The sequence below is a fragment of the Leptodactylus fuscus genome, chromosome 8 (assembly GCF_031893055.1).
Source record: "Leptodactylus fuscus isolate aLepFus1 chromosome 8, aLepFus1.hap2, whole genome shotgun sequence".
Classification (NCBI taxonomy): Eukaryota; Metazoa; Chordata; class Amphibia; order Anura; family Leptodactylidae; genus Leptodactylus; species Leptodactylus fuscus.
In genome coordinates this window covers 21,180,704-21,207,389 of record NC_134272.1, presented here as the reverse complement: position 1 = coordinate 21,207,389, position 26,686 = coordinate 21,180,704, and the positions used below count along the sequence as shown (strand labels likewise).

The following is a 26,686-nucleotide window of genomic DNA, read 5'->3' as shown; positions in this document are numbered from 1 at the left end:
TTCAAGCTTTACATGCATATTTATACTCAATGTGTATAAAACATGTACATACACTCACGGCCACTTTATTAGGTACACCTGTCCAACTGCTCGTTAACACTTAATTTCTAATCAGCCAATCACATGGCGGCAACTCAGTGCATTTAGGCATGTAGACATAGTCAAGACAATCTCCTGCAGTTCAAACTGAGCATCAGTATGGGGAAGAAAGGTGATTTGAGTGCCTTTGAACGTGGCATGGTTGTTGGTGCCAGAAGGGCTGGTCTGAGTATTTCAGAAACTGCTGATCTACTGGGATTTTCACGCACAACCATCTCTAGGGTTTACAGAGAATGGTCCAAAAAAGAAAAAACATCCAGTGAGCGGCAGTTCTGTGGGCGGAATTGCGTTGTTGATGCCAGAGGTCAGAGGAGAATGGCCAGACTGGTTCGAGCTGATAGAAAGGCAACAGTGACTCAAATAGCCACCCGTTACAACCAAGGTAGCCAGAAGAGCATCTCTGAACGCACAGTACGTCGAACTTTGAGGCAGATGGGCTACAGCAGCAGAAGACCACACCGGGTGTCACTCCTTTCAGCTAAGAACAGGAAACTGAGGCTACAATTTACACAAGCTCATCGAAATTGGACAATTGAAGATTGGAAAAACGTTGCCTGGTCTGATGAGTCTCGATTTCTGCTGCGACATTCGGATGGTAGGGTCAGAATTTGGCGTCAACAACATGAAAGCATGGATCCATCCTGCCTTGTATCAACGGTTCAGGCTGGTGGTGGTGGTGTCATGGTGTGGGGAATATTTTCTTGGCACTCTTTGGGCCCCTTGGTACCAATTGAGCATTGTTGCAACGCCAAAGCCTACCTGAGTATTGTTGCTGACCATGTCCATCCCTTTATGACCACAATGTACCCAACATCTGATGGCTACTTTCAGCAGGATAATGCAATGCCATGTCATAAAGCTGGAATCATCTCAGACTGGTTTCTTGAACATGACAATGAGTTCACTGTACTCCAATGGCCTCCACAGTCACCAGATCTCAATCCAATAGAGCATCTTTGGGATGTGGTGGAACGGGAGATTTGCATCATGGATGTGCAGCCGACAAATCTGCGGCAACTGTGTGATGCCATCATGTCAATATGGACCAAAATCTCTGAGGAATGCTTCCAGCACCTTGTTGAATCTATGCCACGAAGAATTGAGGCAGTTCTGAAGGCAAAAGGGGGTCCAACCCATTACTAGCATGGTGTACCTAATAAAGTGGCCGGTGAGTGTATATCCTATGTATACACACACACCTACCATACCATACAGTCAATGTGAGCATACACATAACCACACTATGCATACATACCAACATATACAGCAAGCAGCTTTATATGTCACAGATCCACCACAAGGTATATTTGGCCAACCAGATTTCCTTCATGAATAAAGAATTTAAGACATCTCCAGCAGATTGTCCTCCCATACTGTAACTTACAGTACTGTAGAAGAGTGGAAGAATACAGATTTTCGGAGAGCTGAAGGAAACATTTGTCTATTTTCTTAGCTCGGGTCTCGGTGGCGATACAGTATCATTTAAATACAATGAAACACCATTAAACTCAAGGTGAGAAGAACCAGAGTCCTCAGTTCTTGACCCAACATCTTGGAGATTCCATCTGAAGTTGGAGTTGAACTAATTATATGTCCCAGGTCAGTAAAGTTAAGGTCTGGGATGTAGCCTTGTATCCATGTTTGGTAGGCTGTAGTGAGGGTGTAGACTCCGGGGCGGTATGCAACAGCACAGCCATTACCCCAACTGACAATGCCAGCCTGGTACCATACACCCTTTACTTTACACACTAGAGGTCCTCCAGAGTCTCCCTAAACAGAAGAAAAAAAACACAGATTTGGTGACCACTTGGACTGGTGACATGACGTGAGGTTTATCATCTGGTCCTGGAAAACTTTAGATATGAACTATTACCAAATATTCATGAGAACAGAGAAGTTACCACTGGTGTTCACAGACATTGCCCATGGGATTTCTTTACTGTAGATCAAAACTTCTTTTACACTTTGTTGGGATCTACAAATGTGGTGAGGGAAGAACACTGGACACCACCAGGGAGCCCAGGAAAGGTGAGCGAAGGTGAGAATGATTGTTTAGTATTTTTCTTCACCTCCCATGGCCCTTTATTACTATATTCTGGGGTCTGAAGGGACACCAGATCATAATAAAGATTTAAATGTAGTGAACCCCAAAAATCTTGGCTTCAGCTGAAATTGAGATTTTTGGAAAGTTTGTAAGGAAACTTCTGTAGGAATGCTTGTACTTACCTGGCAGGAGTCCTTGCCTCCATCTTTGTAACCAGAACATATCATACCATCTAGGATGATGGTTGTGCCGCTACTGGTGGTGGAGTCCACATGGTAGTAGTCATCGCATGTTGCCCGGTTAATGATTGGAGTCATCACCTTCTGGAGAGTTTTAGGATATTGTAAGTCCACTAGAAATAGAGAAATTATTAAATGGAAACCCGGGGCACTTGTCACAGCAAGGTAGAGATTATGACATTGGGGTTCAGTTACTAAACAGAATCCTGGGATCTAGTTGAGAGGGAGATGATTGAACAAAGCCAATATAAAGAATAACAACAATGTCTAAGTTAACTATAATGAAGACATTTTTGAGGTTTCTTTTTGTATCTTAGCGTTTTTGTAGTTTCAGATTTTAATTGAGATTCAGATATGGGATTGTATGTTTCTCTTCTGTACTGTACATAGAGATATATTTGTATACTCCTATAACGCAGTCAAAAGTACAATGATAAAGAACAACTTATAAAGTCACCCCTCACCTCCTGAGTTTATTGTGCCCCAGCCAGTTACCCAGCATTCCAGGCCACCGGGGAAGGTGACGGAGGCCGATGGCAGACAGATGGGCATGATGTACTTGTTGTAGGTGACAGGACTGGAGAGCTTCAACAGAGTGATGTCTCCTTTGGATCCAGTACTTGTATACCAGGGATGTATGATGATGTCACTAACACCAGAGATGAAAGAATGACCATCTGCCACTGATAACTGGTATCTTCCCAAGTATACGGTGTAGTCAGGTGGATATACAGAGCTGAGAATAAGATATGATGACAATACAGAATGTAATAATACAAAAAATATGCAATGTACAATGTGGGAACTAGATCTATCTATCTATCTATCTATCTATCTATCTATCTATCTATCTCGTATCTATCTATCTATCATCTATCTCTTATCTATATCATGTATAATAGATGTATTATCATATATAACACTTACTATTTAAAGCAATGAGCAGCAGTCAGGACCCACTGGCTGGAGATCAAGGACCCACCACAGATATGAGAGCCCTGGTACCACAGACTGATCTGCCAGGGCCATTCTCCATCCACAGCGTCTGTGCCCCCTACAATCCGGTTATTGACCAATGGAGATCCACACACAGGAGAGAAGGGGGTCGCTGGAATTAAATAAAATCATAACAAACATGGTATAACTGGTCACTGCAACAACTTACAGAAATACAGAGAATGAAGAAATCATAGCGGAAAAAAATTAAATTGTATACATTACAAAAACTTCTTATTGGTAAATGTCTCATCTTGACCCATCACAGTGATATGATGAAGGGATTTCTTAATAGATGAACCAAGTGACTAGGAACCAATACCCTCATATATCTCTGTAAATACTGAGAACAAGACAAAGTCTTTGTAGAAAATTGGAGACACATGGCAGTACAGAAGAGGCCTCAAGACCTCTACAGGAGATCTATATAAGTCATAATATGACCTCATATAGGAGGCCAAAGAGGAATCCCCAAAAGGCATAACTAACACCACTAACAGGAAAAATAGGGAAAAGAGCATTATACAGTTCTCAGTAACATGAGCTACCTATCTAATGTAAGGGCAGGTCAAGTTCTCCAGACACATTTCTTGTACCCTAAAAAATGTAGGAAATAAATAATTCTCTTTCTCAGTTGTGACTAATGCTGCACAGTGAGAATACTTTCAGAAATAGAAGGGTTAATATTTTATTTTTGCCAATTAACAAACTTGAATGAAGCGAATGAAGAAAAGAGAAATGTAAGGCGGAGTTCACATGGAGTAATTTGGTCAGGAATCCGCCTAAAAATCATCCTCCAAAAAAAGCTTCCCAATAGAGTTCTATAAAATATATATATCAATATAGTCTTGATGCTCGATTCTATCTAGTGCTGGATCTGATATTAATATTAGTACATGTAGTCAGAGTGAGATCGGTGCACAGAAGAACAAGGAAACCTGCTGGCGGGTGAGCTGCTGCTTTCTGTTATCTGCCTATTATTTGTCTGACTATGTAATAAGGAATATTATTTCTCGTATGGGGATTATTGATTCCTTATTACTTGTAAATATTTTTTGATGGAAGTTGAAGAAATACCCAGAAATAGAAGGTAGAGGAAATAATCTAGAAGAAAATGAGTCTACGTGCGATAAACATCTTCCCTGAGTCTTGTCTTCATTGTAGCGTCTCCTCCTTACCTGTAGATTTAGACGTAACTGTAGATATAGTTGTAAAGTTTCTAAGACTTGTGCCACAAAATGGCTACATACAGTCGCCTTATTCTATAAAATGATCCTCAAAGTGTCCACAATACAGTAAATATGGCCACATATTATATGGCCACCATATCATATAAGGGCCCCTAAATAATGACCTTAATACAGTGGCCCCATACAGTCCACAGACCTGAGGTGCCCTGCTGCCTACAAGTCAGAAAGTGGTAGTGGAGGAATCTTATGGTTTCCTACCATAGCAGCAAAAAGGGTTCCTCGTCTCCCCAGGCTCTGCGATACAGCTGTAACTTTAACAACCAGATTGGCAGAACCAGGGAGAAGCAGCTGCATCGCACCCCTGGTTGTATTAATGAATTTTGTCATTTTTTAATAAACTTATTTTAAAATAATAATAATAAAAAAAATGTTTCAATAAAGTTTGTATGATCGATTCTATCTGGTGCTGGATCGGTTCTAACAGAAGCTGAAAAAAACCCAAAAACTAGTAATGGAGGGAAATAATCTAGAAGAAAATGAGTCTGCTCGTGATAAACATCTTCCGAGTCTTGCCTTCTTTTTAGTGTCTTCTCCTCACTTGTGCCACATTCAAGGGAAGGCAGGGGTATATTTACTAGGTCAGTGAAGGTCACATCCGGCACGTAGGTCTTGATCCATGATGTGTGGGCCGGTACCAGGGTGTACACCCCAGGGCGATTTAATACAGCACAGCCATATCTCCAGCTTACAACTCCAGCTTGGTACCAGGCACCCTGTACTTTACATACTAGGGGTCCCCCAGAGTCTCCCTGGAAGACATCAATAATTCTACTGAAATCTCCACTGATAGATCAAAATTTTGAGAAAAAACAGATCAGTTTAATAGAGTAAATTAAAATAATCCAAAATTCACTTGATAAAACATCCTATTCTGGCAGGAGGACCAAAGGAAGGCAAAAATGAAGGTTCTGTAATGAAGATGAAACTTCCTGGACCATCTACATACAGTAGCCATTGATTTCTTGACTTTGTTCTGTTCTGTTTCAGATCAGAAAAAAAAAACACTTCAGTGGATCAGAGTCAGAGGAAATGATGAAAATAACACAAAATTCACTCTGATAAAACCATCCTGATCTGGCAGGGGGACAAACAGAAAGTAATAATGAAGGTTCTGTACTGAAGGTGAAATTTCCATCACATTGTGCCCGGACTATCTACATACAGTAACCATTGACTTCTTTTCTTGGTCCTGTCCAGACACTTTCCTCTATTTCCTGTAATAAGACATATGAGCCGCCCATCCCATAATAATCTACACTACAAATGCTCCACATTTATTATTTGTTTCAGATACTTTTTTGCCCCTGGCCTAGTGGGGTAAAAATTGACTATTGTGGTTCTGACTAGACACTATCACAAATGTGATGCATCTTTGGTGTATATACAGTAGTTTGGGCCAAAATTTATCAACTTGCTAGGCATGTTGATATAAATTCTCTGAAAAAGGGGCACAATGTTCCAAAAATACACCAAAATTGTGTTGTAAAAATGTATCTTTAAGTAAGCCAATTAGACAATTAGAAGTTGGTATAAACTTCAACTAGACAGTAAAGAATTCGCCAGAGTTACCATCCAACTCCAGTCACTGTGATAAATCTGGCACATTTGTAGACTTTCTGATCTAAGTTCACAGTCTATTAGAGAGGATTAGTAAATCTGCCCCATTCTAATATCTTATTTTATCTCGTGTATTAATCGTTATTATACATCAAAGGGAACTACAGGAAGCTTCAATAGAAGTAGGAGGCCTCATTTATCATGCTTGTACTTACCCGGCAGGAGTCCTTGCCTCCATCTTTGTACCCAGAACATATCATGTCTTCCAGTATAATGGGTGTGCTGCTGTCGGTGTTAGAGTCCACATGGTAATAGTTATCACATGTTGTTCGGTCAATGATTGGAGTCATCACCTTCTGGAGAGTCTTAGGTAACGGTAAGTCCACTAAGAAATAGAGAGAATTAAGGCTAGGAATCATTTCTGCCACAAGGAGATGAGAATACAGTCAGTCGTTTCTTGCTGCAGCGTTTACACCACGAGAGGCTTCAGCCTAATATTTATGACCTAAGACAGCATTACACTTAAAGAGGACCTTTCATGGTCCGGGGCACAGGCAGTTCTATATACTGCTGGAAAGCTGACAGTGCGCTGAATTCAGCGCACTGTTGGCTTTCCCGATCTGTGCCCCGGGTAAAGCGCTATCGGTCCCGGTACCGTAGCGCTTTACAGTCAAAAGGGTGTTTCTGACACTTAGCCAGGGACGCCCTTCTGCCCAGCAGCGCCTATTGCGCTGCAGAGTGTGAGCGGGGAGGAACGCCCCCTCCCTTCCTGCTAATACTCGTCTATGGACAAGCACTGTGATAAAAGGGAGGGGGCGTTCCTCTCCGCTCACACTGTACAGCGCAATAGGCGCTGCTGGGCAGAAGGGCGTCCCTGGCTTACTGTCAGAAACGCCCTTCTGACTGTAAAGCGCTACGGTACCAGGACCGATAGCGCTTTACCCGGGGCACAGATCAGGAAAGCCGACAGTACTCTGACTTTTACTATCCGCAGGGGGAGTCAGATTCAATTCCTCGATGCCCCTCCCAGTTCTTCCAAACAACAAAACATATGGGGCATAGCCGGTGGTAGAGTGAACGTGATTATTGTAAGTCCACACCAATTCTCCTACATAATTGGGCCAGTGGCTCTTGCCACTTCTAATCTTCTAATGTGTGTAGCATCTGTAATAAGAGTCCGGTTGAACCGCTCACAGGCTCCATTTCCTTGTGGATGGTAAGGAGTGGTTTTTGACCTTTGCATGCCATAGATTCTCTGCAGCTCCCTCATGACACTGCCCTGAAAGCAGGCCCCTTGATCAGAGTGTATTCGTTTGGGACAGCCATATACTTGGATGAAGTTCTCACTGATGGCTTACGCAGCTGATGCAGCCATTTGATCTTTGGTGGGCGTCACCACCGCAAACTTGGTGAAATGATCCGTCATCACAAGACAGTACTGATAGCCCCGATGTGAATGTCCAATCTTCAGATAGTCAATCATAAGCACTTCCAACAGCTCCTTAGTAACAATGGTTTGCATTGGAGCTCTCTGTGTCAGAGACTTGCTTAGCTCACAGGCACGGCACAACTTGCAGGCTTTTTCTACTGTCCGGAGAAGTTGGGGACAGTATACTATCCTTTGCAGCCATTGGCATGTCTTATCCGGTCCAAAGTGGGCCCCCTTCTCATGAGCTTCTTGAGCCAGTGGTAATGCCATTTTCTGCGGTATCACCACCTGCCATCGCTCCTCTAGTTCAGCCGCTAAGTACACTTTCCGATACAGCAGTCCCTCTTGCATAGACAACTTCTCCCACTGACTCAGAATCTGGAGGGTCTCGTGCGTTAATTCTTCCCGTACCTTTTTGCTTGGTTTCCTCTGTTGAGTCACCCATTCCCTTACCCTGATTAACTCTGGGTCAGAAGACTGCACTTTGATACATTTTTCTCTGGATTGGCCCAGTAACCATGAGGATGTTCCTGTTGTTATTTCCAAAATCCGAGCCTCTACAATCTTTAAGGTGAACTTGCGGAAACCTGGAATTTCATCTTCTTTCAATTGTTCATCTATTTCCCCCACAGGAATTTCTGAGGTGTCTCGAAAGAGCGAGTCAGCATTTTGGTTCTCATGTTTTGAGCGGTACTGTACATGGTAGTCGTACTTGGATAAACGTGCTATCCACCTTTGCTCCATGGCCCCCCAACTTCGCAGTGGCGATGTGTGCCAGGGGGTTGTTATCCGTGTATACTTCAATCTGGGCTCCAGCGAGGTACTCGGCAAACCTTTCAGTGATTGCCCACACTAACGCCAGCAGTTCCAAGTGAAAAGAGCTGTAATTCAAGGGATTACATTCTGTTTCTCGTAACGTACGGCTGCCGTAAGCAATTACACGTTCAACGCCCTCTTGTACGTGTGACAGTACTGCGCCTAGTCCATAAAGGCTTGTGTCAGTATATAACCGGAAGGGAAGATTGTAGTCTGCATATGCGAGGATAGGGGCGCTGGTCAAGGCTTCTTTTATTTTGCCCATAACTTCCGCTCGTCGAGGTCCCCAGTTGATCCTTTGTGTTTTCGGCCCTCTGACAGTCCCTCTGAGTAATTCTTGCAAGGGTTCTGCCAACTTCGCAAAGTGCTTGATAAAGTGGCGGTAATGACCCACTAGTTACCCCTCTAATGTCCTTAGTTAGAACCTGCATGCATTGACTAGGAGAGGCCTCTCTTAAAGTAAGTCAGTAAAACGGTGCACCGTATCAATCTTCTAGGCAGGGGCCTGCTTTATCTTCCAGCACACAAAGCTGCTTTAAAGCTGGACCAAGCTGTATGGCCCCTCACTCTACTCACACTCCAACATACCTCTGTTTATAAGCTGACACAAGGCAGGCCCTTGTTTATCAAACACCCCTGCAGCAGGTCCTCCTAGCATGACAAGTGTCTCCTTCTGCCTGCAGCTTCCTGTATTCACACGCTTTTCCTCCCTGGAACATACCATTTTTCTCTGAGCTGTAGGGGGGTTCTTTTGTAAATAGCTTTGCCCTGCAATTTAGTCTTTCACCAGTACATGGCAGCAGAAGATCAGACAAATGACACAGTTATTCCATAAGCCCCTTACATTTTCACCACATGGGAACCCGGCCTAAATAGTTCTTTTCCTATTAAAATTAGTTTTCCTCTCCTCTACTTGTATTACGTTCCGTGGGACCCAATGTAAACCCCGCTCACATCCCCGCCCTTTCTTATTCCCTTAACCCTAGTATCCCCTTCAATTGTTGGCACACAGAGGTGGGCACACTGTGTCATATTTTCTGGGATTGCTCAGGAATCCGTCCCTTCTGGCTGGAACTTAAATCCTTTACAAGGTGTTTCCCTGGATCCTTCACCTATTTGCTTAATCTCCCTCCTAAACATCTGGACAAGCAGACCTCTAAACTGGTTTTGTATCTGTGTACTGCTGTCAAAACATGTATGGCCCTCCATTGGTAGAGGATTTCTCCTCTCTACGGCCTAGATCTCTCGGGTAAAAGTTGTCCACAGTATGGAGTACCTGACTGCCTCTCTTAATCATACAATGGACGCCTGTGTGGTCATCCTGGGACACATATTACATTCTACATGGTCTTTTGACTCCTTTCTTCCTCTCCTACCTTCCCCCCATTCCTCTTTTTGTAGTCCCCCATTTCCCAACATGTACTATATGTTCAATGATTTTTGCTTTGATATGTATTTGTTATTTCTTACCTGTTCACTTCCTTTTTGGTTTAACATATTGGTGTTTTGTTTGTAACATATAAAAAAAATCTTTCAATAAAAACTACAGTTTAAAAAAAAAAAAAAAGTTTTACTCCAGAATAAAAAGGTGGGCATATTTGGTACTGAGGAGTAATAATTCATACTATAACACACATACACATTGTACCTGCATACACTACCTTCCCTATACGGGGTCCAGCTGTAGTGATATCCAGCCTTCTGATTCTACGGCCGCATGATTTTGTGAAGCTGCTTAAGGCAAGGGCGAAAATTGCAAAAATGCAGCATTTTCTTACAAGGACGTATATATAGGTCTTTGCAGTATTGATAGTGGACCGACCAGTGTAATAATTTGGGACCAAAACTCAATAACAATTCATAAAGCCGCCACTCACCTCCTGAGTTTATTGTGCCCCAGCCGGTTACCCAGCATTCCATGCCACAGGGGAAGATGACGGAGGCCGATGGCAGACAGATGGGCATGATGTACTTGGTGTAGGTGACAGGACTGGAGAGCTTCACCAGAGCGATGTCCCCTTTGGATCCAGTACCAGTATACCAGGGATGTTTGATGATGCGACTAACATTAGAGATGACGGTATGATGATCCGGCACTGATAACTGGTACGTCCCCAGGTATACGGTGTAGTCAGGTGGAGAGACAGAGCTGGGAATGATAAGATGTGATGATCATATACAATGTAAAGTAACACAACAGATTACAATATTCCCTTATCTATATCATGTATAATATATTTATTATCATATATAACACTCACTATACAAAGCAGTGAGCGGCAGTCAGGACCCACTGGCTGGAGATCAAGGACCCACCACAGATATGAGAGCCCCGATACCGCAGACTGACCTGCCAGGGCCATTCTCCATCTGCAGCGTCTGTGCCCCCTACTATCCGGTTATTGACCAATGTAGATCCGCACACAGGAGGGGAGGGGGTCGCTGGAATTAAGTAGAATCATAATAAACAGGCAGATTAAGAAAAGTGAAATTGTGTAAATTACAGTGGAATCCATTCTCTCTCTACAATCTATGGAGCTTGAAATCAACAAATCAGTGCAATGTTGTTTTAATGACGTTTATTACTTTGTTCCTTTAGTAATATTGTCTGATTTTGTAAAAAAAATAAAAATAAATCAATATAGTCTTGATGCTCAATTCTATCTAATGCTGGATCTGATATTAATATTAGTACATGTAGTCAGATTGTGGGGATAACGTCTATCCTTAGGGAGAGACATGTTGTTCAGGGTGCTTGTTATAGAGGGCAGCATAACAGAGGCACTGGCTCCCTGTTTACATCTTGGGAGACAGATTTGCATATTCTTCCCATGTAGTCAGAGTGAGATCGGGGCACAGAAGAACGAGGAAACCTGCTGACTGGTGAGCTGCTGCTTTCTGTTATCTGCCTATTATTTGTCTTACATTGTAATATGGAATATTATTTCTGTTATGGGGATTATTGATTCCTTATTAACAAAAATAGAAGGTAGAGGAAATAATCTAGAAGAAAATGAGTCTACTCATGATAAACATCTTCCCCGAGTCTTGGCTTCATTGTAGCGTCCTCCTTACCTGTAGATTTAGATGTAGATATCGATATAGTTGTAGAAGTAGCTGTAAAGTTAAGACCTGTGCCACATGCAAGGGAAGGTGGAGGAATATTTACAAGGTCAGTGAAGGTCACATTTGGCACCAAGCTCTGGATCCATGATGTATAGGCTGTAACCAGGGTGTATACCATAGGGCGAAATGATAGAGCGCAACCAGCTCCCCAACTTACAACTCCAGCTTGGTACCAGGCGCCCTGTACCTTACACACTAGAGGTCCCCCGGTGTCTCCCTGGAAGACATTGATAATTCAGCTGAGTAGAATTCCTATTTGCAGATAAAAAAATCCCCTTATTATTAGTATAATACCCTCTTTACTGACCACCTCACAGTATAGTACCCCCTTTACTGGCCCTCACCCAGTATGTTGCCCTCTTTACTGGCTCCCACGCCGTATTTTGTGACTTTTTAGCCCCTCACACATAATATTGTGATACGTTAGATTTGTTTTCCAAAGTTTCAGGCTCAGCCTTGGTTTATCACTAACAAAATGCTATTATACTCTGGGCCCTCCACAGACTCTATAGTATGGTATAATAAGGGGAGGCCTAGGGGAGGCGAATAAAAATAGCAAACATATACACTCACCTTGTGTCACCTCTCCTGGGCATCTTCACATCACCCAGTGGTACCCAATATCCTCTTCAGGCCTCCGTCTGACATAACACATCATAGGGGTTGCTACTGAGACCTATGATTAGTCTTCAGTGGTCACGTGGGGTGCTCTGAGTTTCATGACATTCAACAATCCCAATCACAGGCCTCAGAGGTGACCCTGGGGCGCATGATGGTAGACACAGGTCAAAAGAGGCCTGAAGAGGACACTGAGGGACCGCTGAATGCCCAAGAGAGGTGATTATAACTATAGTTTTTAATCTAACAGAAGAGACGACGGAATTCCAGCAAACACCAGGCATGGATGAATTAAAAAACTTGAACCTTTATTCTTCAATCCATAAAAACCAACAAACCATCCTATCCACAGGGAGTAACAAGCTTTGTTACTCCCCGTGGATAGGATGGTTTGTTGGTTTTTACGGATTGAAGAATAAAGGTTCAAGTTTTTTAATTCATCCATGCCTGGTGTTTGCTGGAATTCCGTCATCTCTTCTGTTAGATTTAGTACTGGTTCAAGTTCCACCGGTCTCCGTGCATCCCGGCTATGGTACTTCCTGTCTATTTAAGGGTGAGCTGAATTATATAATTTTTTATTGCTCTATAGTTTTTAATCTCCTCCGCTGGTTCAACTGCTACCTATTCTATTATTCCAACAAGTAGGGGCTAATATCTTTACTCACCAATCTCCACTCCTGTTGCCTCTGGCCTCCACTTCTGCCTCCTGGGTGCAGACACTGAAGAACTCTGCAGTGCCCTCTGGAGGAAGAAATGCAGGCCAGACTGAATAGGAGCAGGGATTGGTGAGTAAAATTTGGGTCACTATCTGTTGGAATAAATCAATAGGTAACAGCCAATTAAAAAAAAAATTCCGCCTCCCAGTTTCTGCCAGAAGGTGCCGCCTAAGGCTGTTGCTTCAGGTTGCCTCATGGTAGAATGCAAAACACATGGGTGCATTTCCCAATTTACAATATGTCCAGTTCCAGTTCTTTCAACTCTATACAATTGTGCAATGGTTTTTACTTACTTTACAGGCATCCTTGCCTCCAACTATGTAACCAGAACATATCATGTCATCTTGGATGATGGTTTTACTGCTGTTGTCATTGGAGTACATATGGTAGTAGTCATCACATGTTGCTCGGTCAATGATTGGAGTCATCACCTTCTGGAGAGTCTCTGGGTACGGTAAACTGACTAGAATAACAATGGATCCAAATTAGAAGAACTACAAACCCGGAATATCTCAATAAGCAGAAATTGATGTCAGAGCTCAGTCAAAGCTTACACAGCAAGTATACAACTCCATAGTATAGAACCAAAGGCACGGCACCCTATAGGGGAGAATATCTCTTTATTATGGCACCTGAAAGAAAAGTTAAGAAGGACTGTCTAGAGAGAGTTCAGAAAAGGTGACTAAGATAATTGGGGGAATGGATGGATTGGAGGACAGAGACAGAATAACAAACTTGGGGTTATTCAGTTTTGAGAAAAGACTATGGTAGACTGTGGAGCTTATTGCCACAGGTTGTGCTAATGGTGGATTCATTGCACATATTCAAAGAGGGGCTGGATGTCTTTCTTGAGCAGAAAAATATTAGAGGTTATGGGTTTTAAATTTTTGATTAAGTTAAGTTGGTCTAGTTGATTTTAGAAAATCCCATCTAGACATTTCATAAAAATACAAGGCCCATGATGCTCACCAGGGATATCTGGGGCACTTGCTTGGCCTGCTTCCCTATTTCTTCTTCCTCTTCTCGGTCCTCTATGACCGCCTTTATTTTACACCCTAATTTCCCGCGTGAACTCGCTGGACCCGTGGCTGGCCTGTGGCTGAAGGCAGGTATTTCTGTCTGGCCGATATTATTGACTATCGGACTTGGACCCTCTTGCCATTTGTTGAGCTCCGGTCTAGATTTGGTCTCCCCAGGTTCAGTGAGTTCACATACATCCAAATTTCCCACTTCGCTTCCTCTGTTTTTGGGGGGTTGGTTGCGCCTAGCCCCATGCTTTTTGAGAGGGTTTGTAAGGCAGGTACTGCATGCAGGGGTTGATCTCAGATATTTATTGTCTCCTTTCGGACCCTGCTCCTGACATCTTCCCTAAACACCCTTACATTCTATTTTGGGAGGCCTACTTAGGGCAGTCTATTTCAAACTCTGACTGGTCATTCATATGGAGTAGGACGTCTAAAACCTCGGGTTGCGTGGTAAACCAGGAGAATTTCTATAAGATGCTAATGCATTGGTACTACATGCCGGCCCTTCTCCACTCTTTTGACAGGTCTTTCCCAAATTGTTGCTGGTGCTGTGGTGCCCATCCTGTGCATATTTTCCATTTCTTTTGGTCCTGTCCTTCCCTCTAGCCTTATTGGAGTCAGGTTCAGCGCCTTCTGGAAAGGGTCCTGGGGGTTAGTTTGCCCTTGTCTCCTAGGACCTATCTCCTTCAACTCCTCCCTATTCAATTGCACAAGCATCCCATGCATCTCTTTTTATTGCTCCTTACTGCTACTAGGTGCTTGATTGCCAAGCACTGGCAGCAGGCGCTCCCTCCATTCCTCGAGAAATTGTATGCTAGGATCAAGAGTGTGCGGTCCCTGGAGTACCTGAAGGCTATGCTGAACAATGAGGAGGAGAAATTTTGTGCTATTTGGAACCTGTGGGATGCGTTTTGGGCTATCCAGCTATAGCACCCCACAGGGTGGGTCACTACAAATGTCATGTTATGTCATCTATACGGTGTAATGTGAAGGTATAGTGAGATCCAGTCAACCTGTTAGCATACACAAAATTCCATATCCATTGCCTCTTTAAGAGAAGGAATGGAGCTACAGACTGTTAGGGAGTCTCTCTTTGAGTTCCAGGTACCAGTGCAGTAGCCTGAAGAAGAGAGCAGAGGAGTGTGGAAGTTCAGTGTGTGCTGCAGCCACATGGAGTGTGATAGCACAGAACAGGAGCCCGGGGTTCTGCAGAGGTGAAGTGAGACCTCACAGGCACGGAGCTGCAGTCATAGGATCATCAATTCCTAACTAGTGTGCAAAACACTTAGAATTTTGAGAGACTCACTGCACCGAGGCCTAGTGAATGCAAGATTCCTGGAGGCTCAGTAACATACACAGTTGGGGTGAGTGTGTGTATCCAGCATCCCAAAGAACTCGCATTACCTGTTGTCCAGAAGGGGGATCTACCCAGTTGTACTTAACCTCTGAGCTCCTGGAACCCAGGACCAGAGGAAATCTATTAGAGAGTGTGAGCAGCAGTGGAAGGCTGAATAATACTAGTGGTAAAAGGGAAGACTGGCATCTCACTATACTGGATCAAGGTGATTCCTCATGTAAAATCTGTTACCTCCTACTGACTACAGAAGTAAACCATAGGTGTTTCGTTAACCCCTGTCTGGACTGTATTCTTTCATCGATCATGTCTCCTCTGTTGATCCTCCTGGAAATCACCCCTTCCTCACCTATCTGGTTCTTGGATCTGTTCTGGTTGGGGAGGGTATAACATCTGGCACTCCGTCACCACCTATTCCCAGAGGCCGTCTACAGTGCCCGGCTTCACCGCAAGCCGAAACCCCAATTGGCGTCACGACAAACTCCCCTTTTTCAGTCTGCCATTGTTTTATTGGGACAGTGTACTGTTTCTCTTTCTGCTTATTTTTTCTCCTCTGGAATGATATTGATTTGTCATTTTTGTTCTTTTCTCCTTATTGATAAAATCATTTAAATAAACTGTTTAAAAAAGAGAAAGAAAGAAAAATATGAGCAGTGGAACTGCTGCAATTTCTAAAACTGTTGCGGTTTTGGAAATCGTAGCATGTCAATTATATATATGGAAACACTGGTGGATTCTCTAGGTATAATGGACGGAAAGTCTGCAGAGGAAACGTCATGGAAAAGCGCGGCAGGAAAAACCATAATGCATTTCCACCTTGGTTTTTTCCCACATATTACGTGAGGCCTTAGCATTAGCGATGGTTCACATGGAGAAATTTAAAGCTGATTTTGAGGCAGATTCTGTTTCAAAATCAGTTCCAAATTTCACCCGAAATCTGCCTCCTATACATTTACATATATAAATGATTTCACACAGTCTGTCTAAGACTACCACTGGAATGAATGAGAGGCAGATTTTGATCACCCTTTATGGTCCCGGGAGTGTCATAGCTGGAAATTCAGGATAATAACAATCCTGGAGTGCGGTTGGAAACTGGGGAAACCATATGAGCCACAATTTTTTATATAAGTTATGCAGGTGTAACTATCTCATTATTTAGAACAGGTTTGGTGCCCAGAAAACCCCTATAAGTCCAGGGTCCCATGTGTTGTAAACACCGTAGGAAAAAAATTGCTTTTTACAGCCCCTGCAAAGTGAATCCCATCCACACATTGAAGAAAAATAGGCACAGACGACATGCTGAGATTTCCAAAACTGTGATGGTTTTGGAAATTGCAGCATGTCTATTATAACTATTGAAACGCCAGTGGTTTCCCTATAGGTATAATGCAAGCAGAAAGTCCACACAGGAAATCCCTGCTGACTTTCTGGGAAAACCACGATGAGTTGATGTTGATGTAGCATCTTCAGTATCGCAACCTACCACCGAGGACGTGGGAACTGCATTTTTTACTGCAAACCTATCGCGGTTTTCTTTATTAATACATACCTCCTGATGAGCTATATGCTACATAGCGAAACGCGTTGGGGAAGGCATTTTTATGTAGGGGAGAGACATAGAGACCGTATCACAGAGTATCGCCAATGCTTTTGCGCTCCGTCTGGTGAATAGGGACTAGGTGTATATCGGACAATCCCTGACATTTTTCAATAGACGGAGTATGCAGGCTGCATGGGATAACACTAATACCGCATAAAGGCAGATCCCGGCAAGCTTTATACCGATTTGGGTGTATTTGTAATAATGTATCCTCCACGTTATTGCATAAAAGCAGACCATTGAAAACTATAACACTGATTGGGCTGGATTTGCAACATTATACCCTATATTCAGTGTGCAGACTACTATTGCATATAGGCCGACTCTAGCAAAGTATACACGGATCCAGACGCACCTCCCATGAGGCGACCGTTTCAGGCGGCACCATGCCAGGGCCCCAGGGAGGGCGGCATTTTTGCTTACCTAAGCCAGTCCAGGACAAGCTGTCCTGGACTGGCTTAGCGTCACCGTCACCGAGCGGTGGATTGGGGAGGCCCTGTGGACGCAGCGCTGCTCCAGCGGCCTCCCCTCACGCTCAGGCAGAGAGCAGGTTCTCTCTCTGCCTGCTCTCTGCCTGCTAATGCCGCTCCGCCACGCCCCCTTCGCTCCACACCGCCCCCTTCGCTCCACCCCGCCCCCTCCGCTCCACCCCCTCCTCCCGAGGGGGCGGCTTTCTGTCTTCCACCTCGGGCGGCAAAAAAGGTAGGTTCACCCCTGCACGGATCAGGGTGTACTTGCAACATGGTCTAATGAGGATTTCTATAGTCTCCCCCCAACATATGACCCTATATATCTGTGGTCAAAATAATAGGAAATATATGGGAAGAGTCATATCGTTAGTGCTGAGAATTGAACAATCTAAGCACTTTACCGCAAGGCTCCCCCGTGTGGTACTTTTTATCGTGGGCACATTTTTTGTATTTTTTATCAGACACTAATAAAAGTTATGTTTTATATTATTTACTCCTTCGATGACACATACAATTTTGAGTAATTACCCGTCAGTGAGATACATGGAGCCTTAGCCTAAAACTATCTGTACAATCTTTCCTAAGCTCAACAACAATTCATAAATTCACCTCTCACCTCCTGAGGATACATCTCCCCAGCCGGTTACCCAGCATTCCATGCCACAGGAGAAGGTGACGGAGGCCGATGGCAGACAGATGGGCCTGATGTACTTGGTGTAGGTGACAGGACTGGAGAGCTTCACCAGAGCAATGTCCCCTTTGGCTCCAGTACCTGTATACCAAGGATGTATGATGATGCGACTAAGATTAGAGATGACGGTATGATTATCCGTCACTGATAACTGGTACGTCCCCAGGTATACGGTGTAGTCAGGTGGAGAGACAGAGCTGGGAATGATAAGATGTGACGATCATACACAATGTAAAGTGACACAATATAATGCAATATTCCCTTATCTATATCATCCTATCCTACTAATATTATCAATGTGAAACTTTGTGTGTTTGGATGTTTGTTCCGCAATCACGCAAAAATGGCTGAACGGATTTGCATGAAATTTGTCACATACATAGATAGGAATCTTGAATAAAACATAGGCTACTTTTTACCCCAGTAAATGATGTCACTACACGAACGCAGTGAAGGAATTTAGGTTCACACAACACAAAAGGACCTGTGATGACGTCTTCACAGGTCCTTGAGCCATTCTCTGATAGGATCATGCTAGGCAGCGGGCCGAGCTACATGCTATTTTGTTGGCGGAGTTATATAGGATGAAGCTGGACAGTGTGAAAGCTGAAGAAAATGGAGTCTCATGGAAGATCAGGAGACTACAGAACATGCAGGCTTCATGTAGGCAAGAGCAGTATATCGGGTGTAGAGTTTCAGTGAGTACGATGGGCAAAGTATTGTTCTGCCTTTGATGGGGGATGGGGAGAACTTTGGCACATTTCAGCAGCATCCATTCAGCCCTTTGTAACACAGAAGCTGCTCAGACATTCATATAACGAAACCCCTGTAATCACAATTGCCCGATGTAGCAGAGCTTAGGCAGTGTTGTAGCACACCTCTATAGGCTCTCCATATGCAAACATGTACATACAGCTGGGTATCCTACACATATGTAGCAGAGCCGAGACGCTGGAGCAGGCTGATCAAACTCTGGCAAATTTCTGCAACATCCGTTCAGCCGTTTCCAACACAGAAGCTGCTCAGACACTGACATAAGAACACCCCTCTAATCCAAATGGCTAGATCTAGCAGAACTTAGGCAGCGCTGTAGCACAGCTGAGTACGCTCTCCATATGCAGAGATTTACATACAACTGAGTATGCTGCGCATATGCAGCGATGTAGCAGAGCCGAGACATGGGAGCAGGCAATTGGCTCAATATAAGAGGCTCAGCGCCAACACCAACCCGTAGACAAAGTCGCGGGCAGATGCTAGTGTATAATAGATGTATTATCATATATAACACTTACTATGCAAAGCAGTGAGCGACACTCAGGACCCACTGGCTGGAGATTAAGGATCCACCACAGATATGAGAACCCTGGTACCACAGACTGATCTGCCAGGGCCATTCTCCATCCGCAGCGTCTGTGCCCCCAACTATCCGGTTATTGACCAGTGGAGATCCGCACACAGAAGGGGAGGGGGTCGCTGCAATGAAAAGGAATCATAACAAACAGGCAGATCAAGAAAAGTGAAATTGTATAAATTACAAAATCAGAGAAATCCATTCTCTCTCTATAATCTATGGAGCTTGAAATCAGCAAATCAGTGCAATGTACAGAATGGGTAATTGTCTCATCTCCTTCCATTACAGGGTTAATCAGGGCTAAATATAGAAATAAGGATTTATTTCTATTTCTTTTTTTGCTTTTATTTTAGGTAAAAAAAAATTCAGTCTGCTCATAAGAAACATCTTTTTGAGTCTTGGTATCCTCATAGCGTCTCCTTACCTGGTGATGTAGAGTTCTCAGCACCTGTGCCACAGGCAAGGGAAGGTGGAGGAATATTTACAAGGTCAGTGAAGATCACATCTGGCACGTAGCTCTGGATCCATGATGTATAGTCTGTAACCAGGGTGTAAACCACAGGGCGAAATGATAGAGCACAACCAGCTCTCCAACTTACAATTCCAGCTTGGTACCAGGCACCCTGTACCTTACACACTAGAGGTCCCCCACCGTCTCCCTGGAAGACATTGATAATTCAGCTGAGTAGAATTCCTATTTGCAGTTCAATAAATTCCCCTTATTTGGCCAACACACAGTATAATACCCTCTTTACTGACCCCCACAGTATATTATCCCCTTTACTTACCCCCTCACAGGGTAGCACCCCGTTTTACTGGCCTGCAGTGTATTACCCCCTTCATTTTTAACCCCTCACACATAAAAACCTCTTATTTTTGCCCCCCACCCCACACACTATACCGCCCCCTACACAGTGATATGTTAGCCTTAGTTTCCATTCAAATTTTCCAAAAGTTTCAGGCTCAGCCTGAACCTGAAATTTTTTGGTCCATCACCAACAAAGTGCTATTATACGCTGGGACCTCCTCAGACCCTATAGTATTATATAATAAGGGAGGTGAATAAAAATAACAAACACATATACTCACCTTGTGTCACCTCTCCTGAGCATCTTTACATCATCCAGTGGTACCTGATATCCTCTTCAGGCCTCCGTCTGACATCACACACCACAGGAGTTGCCGCTGAGACCTGTGATTAGTCTTCAGTGGTCACGTTGGGTGACCGAGCTACATGATGTTCAACAAGCCCCATCACAGGCCTCAGAGGTGACCCTGAAGCGCATGACGGTAGACACAGGTCGAAAGAGGCCTGAAGAGGACACTGAGGGACCGCTGAATGCCCAAGAAAGGTGATTATAACTATAGATTTTAATCTCCTCCACTGGTTAAACTGCTACCTACTCTATTATTATAACAAGTAGTGGCTGATATCTTTACTCATCTATCTCCACTCCTGTTGCCTTTGGCCTCCACTTCTGCCTCCTAGGCGCAAACACTGTAGAACACAGCAGTGCCTTCTGGAGGAAGAAGTGCAGGCCGGACTGGATAGGAGCAGGGATTGGTGAGTAATTTTTTTTGCAGTGCTAACCACTGAGCCACCGTGTGGCCCCCCTGGTGAGTAAAATTTTTGTCACTACCTGTGTTAAGACTGTGAGGCAGCTGTGGTCATGGGGACAGGTCGAAACCCGCTCCTCTGTTATTGCGCAAGTTATTATTTATTATTTTTTTAGTTAACTTGCAGACCATAACAACCTGTTGGTATAAGCTTATAGGTAACAGCCAATTTAAAAAAATGCCGCCTCACAGTTTCTGCCAGAAGGTGCCGCCTAAGGCTGTTGCCTCAGGTTGCCTCATGGTAGAATATAGAACACATGGACGCATTTCCCAATTTACAATATATTCAGTTCCAGTTCTTTCAACACTATAACACTATACAATTGTGCAATGGTTTGTTTGTACTTACCTGACAGGGATCCTCGCCTCCAACTAAGTAACCAGAACATATCATGTCATCCTGGATGATGGTTGTATTGCTGTTGTAGTCGGAGTACATATGGTAGTAGCCATCACATGTTGCTCGGTCAATGATTGGAGTCATCACCTTCTGGAGAGTCTTTGGGTATAATAAACTAACTACAATAACAATGGAACCAAATTAGAAGAACTACAAACCGGGTATATCTCAATAAGCAGATAATGATGTCAGAGCTCAGTCAAAGCTTACACAGCAAGAATACGACTCCATATTATAAACCAAAGACAAGGCTCGCTATAGGGGAGAATATCTCTTTATTATGGCACCTGAAAGAAAAATCCATATACCCCTGCATTAGAATAGAATGAAAGGGAGGTACTGAATGGACTCATAGACTACTGGGGGCTTAGTCATTTTGGTGGAAGAAATAAAATGAACTTAATAGTAAATTACTGGGTAAGACTGCCACTGAAAGAGACTTGGGGATTTTGGTGGACAATAAGCTTACCTTTATTGACCAGTGCCAGGCAGCTCCTGCCAAGGCAAATACAATTATGGGATGCATCAGGCAAGTCCTAGACGCTCATGACAAGAGCATAGTTATATATTTATACAAATCACTAGTATGGCCAAACATAGACTTTTGTGACCCCCGTGTATAAGAAGGACATAACTGAAGTAGAGAGAGTTCAGAGTAGGGGAAATGGGTGGATTGGAGGACAGAGACAGATTAACCCAAACGTAAAGCACCATGGAATTAATGGTGCTATATAAATAAATAATAATAATGAACAAACTTGGGGTTATTCAGCTTTGAGAAAAGACTATGGAGAATATGGAGCTTACTGCCACAGGATGTGATAATGGTCGATTCATATCACATGTTCAAAGAGGGTCTGGATGTCTTTCTTGAGCAGAAAAATATTACGGGTTATGGGTTTTAAATTTTTGATTAAGTAAAGTTGATCTAGTTGATTCTAGAAAATCCCATCCACACATTTCAGAACAATATGAGCAGTGGATATGCTGAAATTTCTAAAACTGTGGTGGTTTTGGAAATTGCATCATGTCAATTATAAATATGGAAACGCCGGTGGTTTCCCTATAGGTATAATGCAAACAGTAAGTCCACACAAGTAATCTCTGCTGACTTTCTGGGAAAAGTGCTGTGGGGAAAATCACAATGTGTTGATGCTGCAGTTTTTCCGCAACACTTTTTTGCTGTGGCCTGCTACGTGGGGCCTTAGCCTAAAGCTCACATCTGTATAACCATTCCTAAGCTCAACAACAATTCATAAAGCCGCCCCTCACCTCCTGAGACTACATCTCCCCAGCCGGTTACCCAGCATTCCATGCCACAGGGGAAGGTGACGGAGGCCGATGGCAGACAGATGGGCATGATGTACTTGGTGTAGGTGACAGGACTGGAGAGCTTCACCAGAGCGATGTCTCCTTTGGTTGTAACACCGGCATATATCGGGTTTATGATGATGTCACTAACACTAGAGATGACGGTATGATTATCCATCACTGATAGCTGGTATCTCCCCAAGTATATGGTGTAGTTTGATGGATAGACAGAGCTGGGAATGAAATGATAGGATGTGATGAACATATAAAATGGAAACTGATATAACACAATAATACAGTGAAGGAAATATTTATTTGACCCCTTTCTGATTTTGTAAGTTTTCCCCCTGACAAAGACATGAACAATCTATATGTTAAGGGTAGGTTAATTTTAACAGTGAGAGATATCAAAAATAAAATCCAGAAAATCACATTGTATAAATTTATTTGCATTTTGCATAGAGAAATAAGTATTTGATCCCCTACCAACCAAGATGAGAGATCAGCCTAAAACTACACAGGGGGATCTTGTTAATGATCTCAGTGACCACAGTCACCAACAAAACCATTGGTAACACAATGATAAGAAAATTCGGACTGCACAACCCAATGTGAACAGGTGCTTAACTTCCGTGGAGGAAATATAAGAAAACAGCACAAACGTATAAGGGTCCATTCACAGGAGGAAAATGGTGAGGAATTTGGTGTGGAATTTCAGCATTGAAAAAAAAGCCTCCCATTGAAGTCAATGGGAGGCTTTTTTTTCAGCGCTGAATCTGATGCGGATTCCACGTTAAACCCTAAGAAATAGAGAAGAATTTTCTTTTGCATATTACTAGGGGTAGGTGGTTCCCTCCATAGTTGGACTAGCACTTCCATTCTATTACACAGGATTACCTAATAAATGGAATCAGTATATATTTGAGTATAAGCCGAACTTTTCAGCACAGTTTTTGTGCTGAAAAAGCCCCCCTCGGTTTATACTCGAGTCAGCAAAAAGAAAAAGAAAATTATTTTTTTTAGGAGGGGGGGGGGGGGCTATGACCAGCCGCAATAGTAATGTATAGAATCTTCCATAAGATAGTGGGAAAAAAATGAAGCTTTAAATAAAATAAAATAAATAAAAGTTGTAAATCCCTCCTTTCCCTAGAATACATATAAAAGTAGAAAATGACTATGAAACACAAACACATTAGGTATCCCTGTGTCTGACAGTGCCCAGTCTACTGAATATAGGATATCTGCAGTGCTCCTGTTCTGTCAGGAAGGGGTTAATAGGAGCACTGCAGATCCCCTATATTCAGCCAGGCTGAATTCCAAGTGGGGGAAAAAAAACCTCAGTCCTCAAGCTCAGGGAAGGGGCAGACAGACAACCAAAACACCTCCTCCCCTTCCCCAGCATCTCCTGCACCCCAAAACTCCAACCATTTTAATTTTTGAAATTTTCCAATAGCTGCTGCATTTCACTCCCCCCTCGGCTTATACTCGAGTCAATAAGTTTTCCCAGTTTTTTGTGGTAAAGTTAGGGGCCTCGGCTTATATTCGGGTTAGCTTATTCTCGAGTATATACGGTAATCAAAAAGTTGCATGTACCTAAAAAGAAGGATGTCCAACAAAATATGCCTTTATAAAGCTTGAACTGAAAAATGTATAATTTACTGCTCTCGGGATATGACAATACAAAAAATAAATATTTATTTTCCCAAAAAGTTTTTTAATCCTTATTAAAAAAAATTAAATCCTTAAAATTATCCTTAGAAGCAGAGCCCGTGCAATCACCATACGAGTCGGGCTATATCTGACAGCCAGGCTCCCGTTGTAACAGCGGGGACAGTGATAACACCGATCCCTGCTGTTTAACCCTTAAGGTGCAGGCGGTCAATAGTGACCTTACTGCTGGACAATTGCTCTGGGCTATCAAACTGCAACAGCTGAAAATATGTTAGTTACAACTTGCAAAGCAGGTAAGACAAAAGACTGCAGTATAAACCTAAATCTTTCTCCCAGAAAGAAAGAAAAAGGAAAAGAAGAAGAAGGTTTGCAGACCTTCTTCCAAACCATACAGGAGGCCACAGAGGCCTCCTCCACCTATCCCACCATGACAGGACAGAAAAAAACACAGGGGGGGGGGGTCTATGTGCCCTCTTATAGGACCTAGTCATGCATATTAATTAATTGCTGATTAAAAATTCCGCCTGTCCTACCAGCACACAGGGGCAGAAATACCCCATATTGTGCTGCTGTTATGACTAAGGGAAAACAGATTATCTACATAATCCACCATTCTTGGCTTTCACTCAAAAAACCACAGCAAAATCTGCAACAAAAACATGAATTTCCACAATGCGGGGCCTCTCCCTCAAACTAAGGGCCCACATAGTGAGCGGTATCTAAAAAACACTGTGAAAAATACCCACCGGAAACGCATATTATTTTTTTTCCAGTGTTTTTCACAGAAAGTCTGCAGATTTTTCCTCTGTGTGACTTTCTGCCCCTATTATACCTATACGGAAAACGGCAGTTTTTCCATAGGTAAAATTGAAACACTTCGATTTGCAAAAACGGGAACCTGGCTTTACCCTAAAGGGGCTTTCAGGTATTTGATATATAATGAACTGTCCTTAGAACTGGTTATCAATATCAGATCACTGGAGGTCTGACATATTGGACTATATATAGTGTAAGGAGCCAGAAGCAGACAGCTCCATCTACTGTGTAGTAGAAGTGGTGGGATATTGCAATACAGCTCTAATTCACTTCAATAGACGCTAAGCTCAGAAATGCCTTTTACACAATAGATATAGCCATGTACTAACAGCTCTGTCCACTGTGTAGCTCTGCTGCACTGTTTTCTCTTAGTGTGAGCCTCTGGACCCCTACTGCTCTGGGATTGAAGGCCAATTCTAAGGACAGTTCATCAAAATCTCTTCAAGTGTCCTACGCAAACCTCCAATTAAAACTGCAATATAATTGTCCTTCTATGGTTTTCCCATCATGTCATGTCTGACTCTCACTGTAATAATCACTGTACTCACTATATAAAGCAGCTAGCTGCGGACATCACCCACTGGCTGGAGATCAGGGAACCTCCACATATAAAATTGTCCTGGTACCACAGGCTGATCTGCCAGGGCCATTCTCCATCCACAGCGTCTGTGCCCCCGACTATCCTGCTGGAGATTATTGGTGATCCGCACACCGGGGGCGAGGAGGTTGTGTCCATGGAAGAAGAAGGAGGAACTGTAATATCCAAAAGAAGAAACAAACCATATTAAGTGTCATGGCCTCATTATTCCTATATCTCTCCTTATATACAGTAAATGTCCAGAGTATTAAAAAGGACAGTGTCAAAAAATGTTTTATTTTTGAGATATATTACTCACCAATGAAGAACATTATCAGTAGTGTAAGAAGCATTGCCTTGTGTTTGCTCCACAGCAGGGAGCTCATGGCCTTGGTGTAGAGGGAGAACCTCACTGAGACACGAAGACCTACGGACTCATAACCCATAGATATATATGACTCCTCCTTGTTCACCGAAAAAACTGACTGAACCTATTGAATTGTCAGCTAAGATACTGCACATATTAGTCCAGAAAGACGAGTTTTTAGTCAGTTTAATGCCTTAAAGCCAGAAAAAGTTTGGAATGTATCTACTGCGTCATCTACAGAAAGCTTCTAAGTCATGTTCGCTACTCTTACTCTCCACGATCCTTGTAGAAATATTTTCTTTTACTTTTAAAGGCTCTATCACATGATATCAATTGTTATGTCAAAAATATCAGTTTTACTTGGGTGAGATTTGCTTGATTCGGCCTCGACGTAATTTCAGACCAAATCTAAGTTATCCAAATAGGAAGTTCTCCACCTGACCTACTTTCAAAAATAGGCCAATGGAAAATCGCCATAGGTTCAACGCAATTAAAAAATGAACCCAACTTGTTACAAACCAGTTCGTCCATCTCTACCTATAA

General features: G+C 43.1%; 2 protein-coding genes across 2 annotated transcripts in view; both read right to left on the bottom strand.

Annotated features, from left to right (window-relative positions):
• Nucleotides 1-3,060, bottom strand: part of LOC142217177 (transmembrane protease serine 9-like) — a 71,922-nt gene extending 68,862 nt beyond the window's left edge. Inside the window, exons 1-2 of the mRNA XM_075285367.1 lie at nt 2,847-3,060; nt 2,326-2,495 (exon numbers count right to left, since the gene is read on the bottom strand). Of these exons, the coding sequence (XP_075141468.1) occupies nt 2,326-2,495; nt 2,847-2,934 (258 nt within the window). The 5' untranslated portion in view covers nt 2,935-3,060. The remainder of the gene's footprint in view (nt 1-2,325; nt 2,496-2,846) is intronic.
• Nucleotides 3,061-3,447: 387 nt separating this feature from the next.
• LOC142217176 (serine protease 27-like) lies at nt 3,448-26,189 on the bottom strand. Its single transcript, XM_075285366.1, has 6 exons — nt 26,096-26,189; nt 25,748-25,952; nt 22,674-22,945; nt 13,184-13,353; nt 5,167-5,377; nt 3,448-3,542 (listed from the first exon to the last, which is right to left on the bottom strand). The coding sequence occupies exons 1-6, from the start codon at nt 26,160-26,162 to the stop codon at nt 3,448-3,450; spliced, it is 1,020 nt and encodes a 339-aa protein (XP_075141467.1). The 5' UTR covers nt 26,163-26,189.
• Between the last annotated feature and the right edge of the window lie 497 nt (nt 26,190-26,686).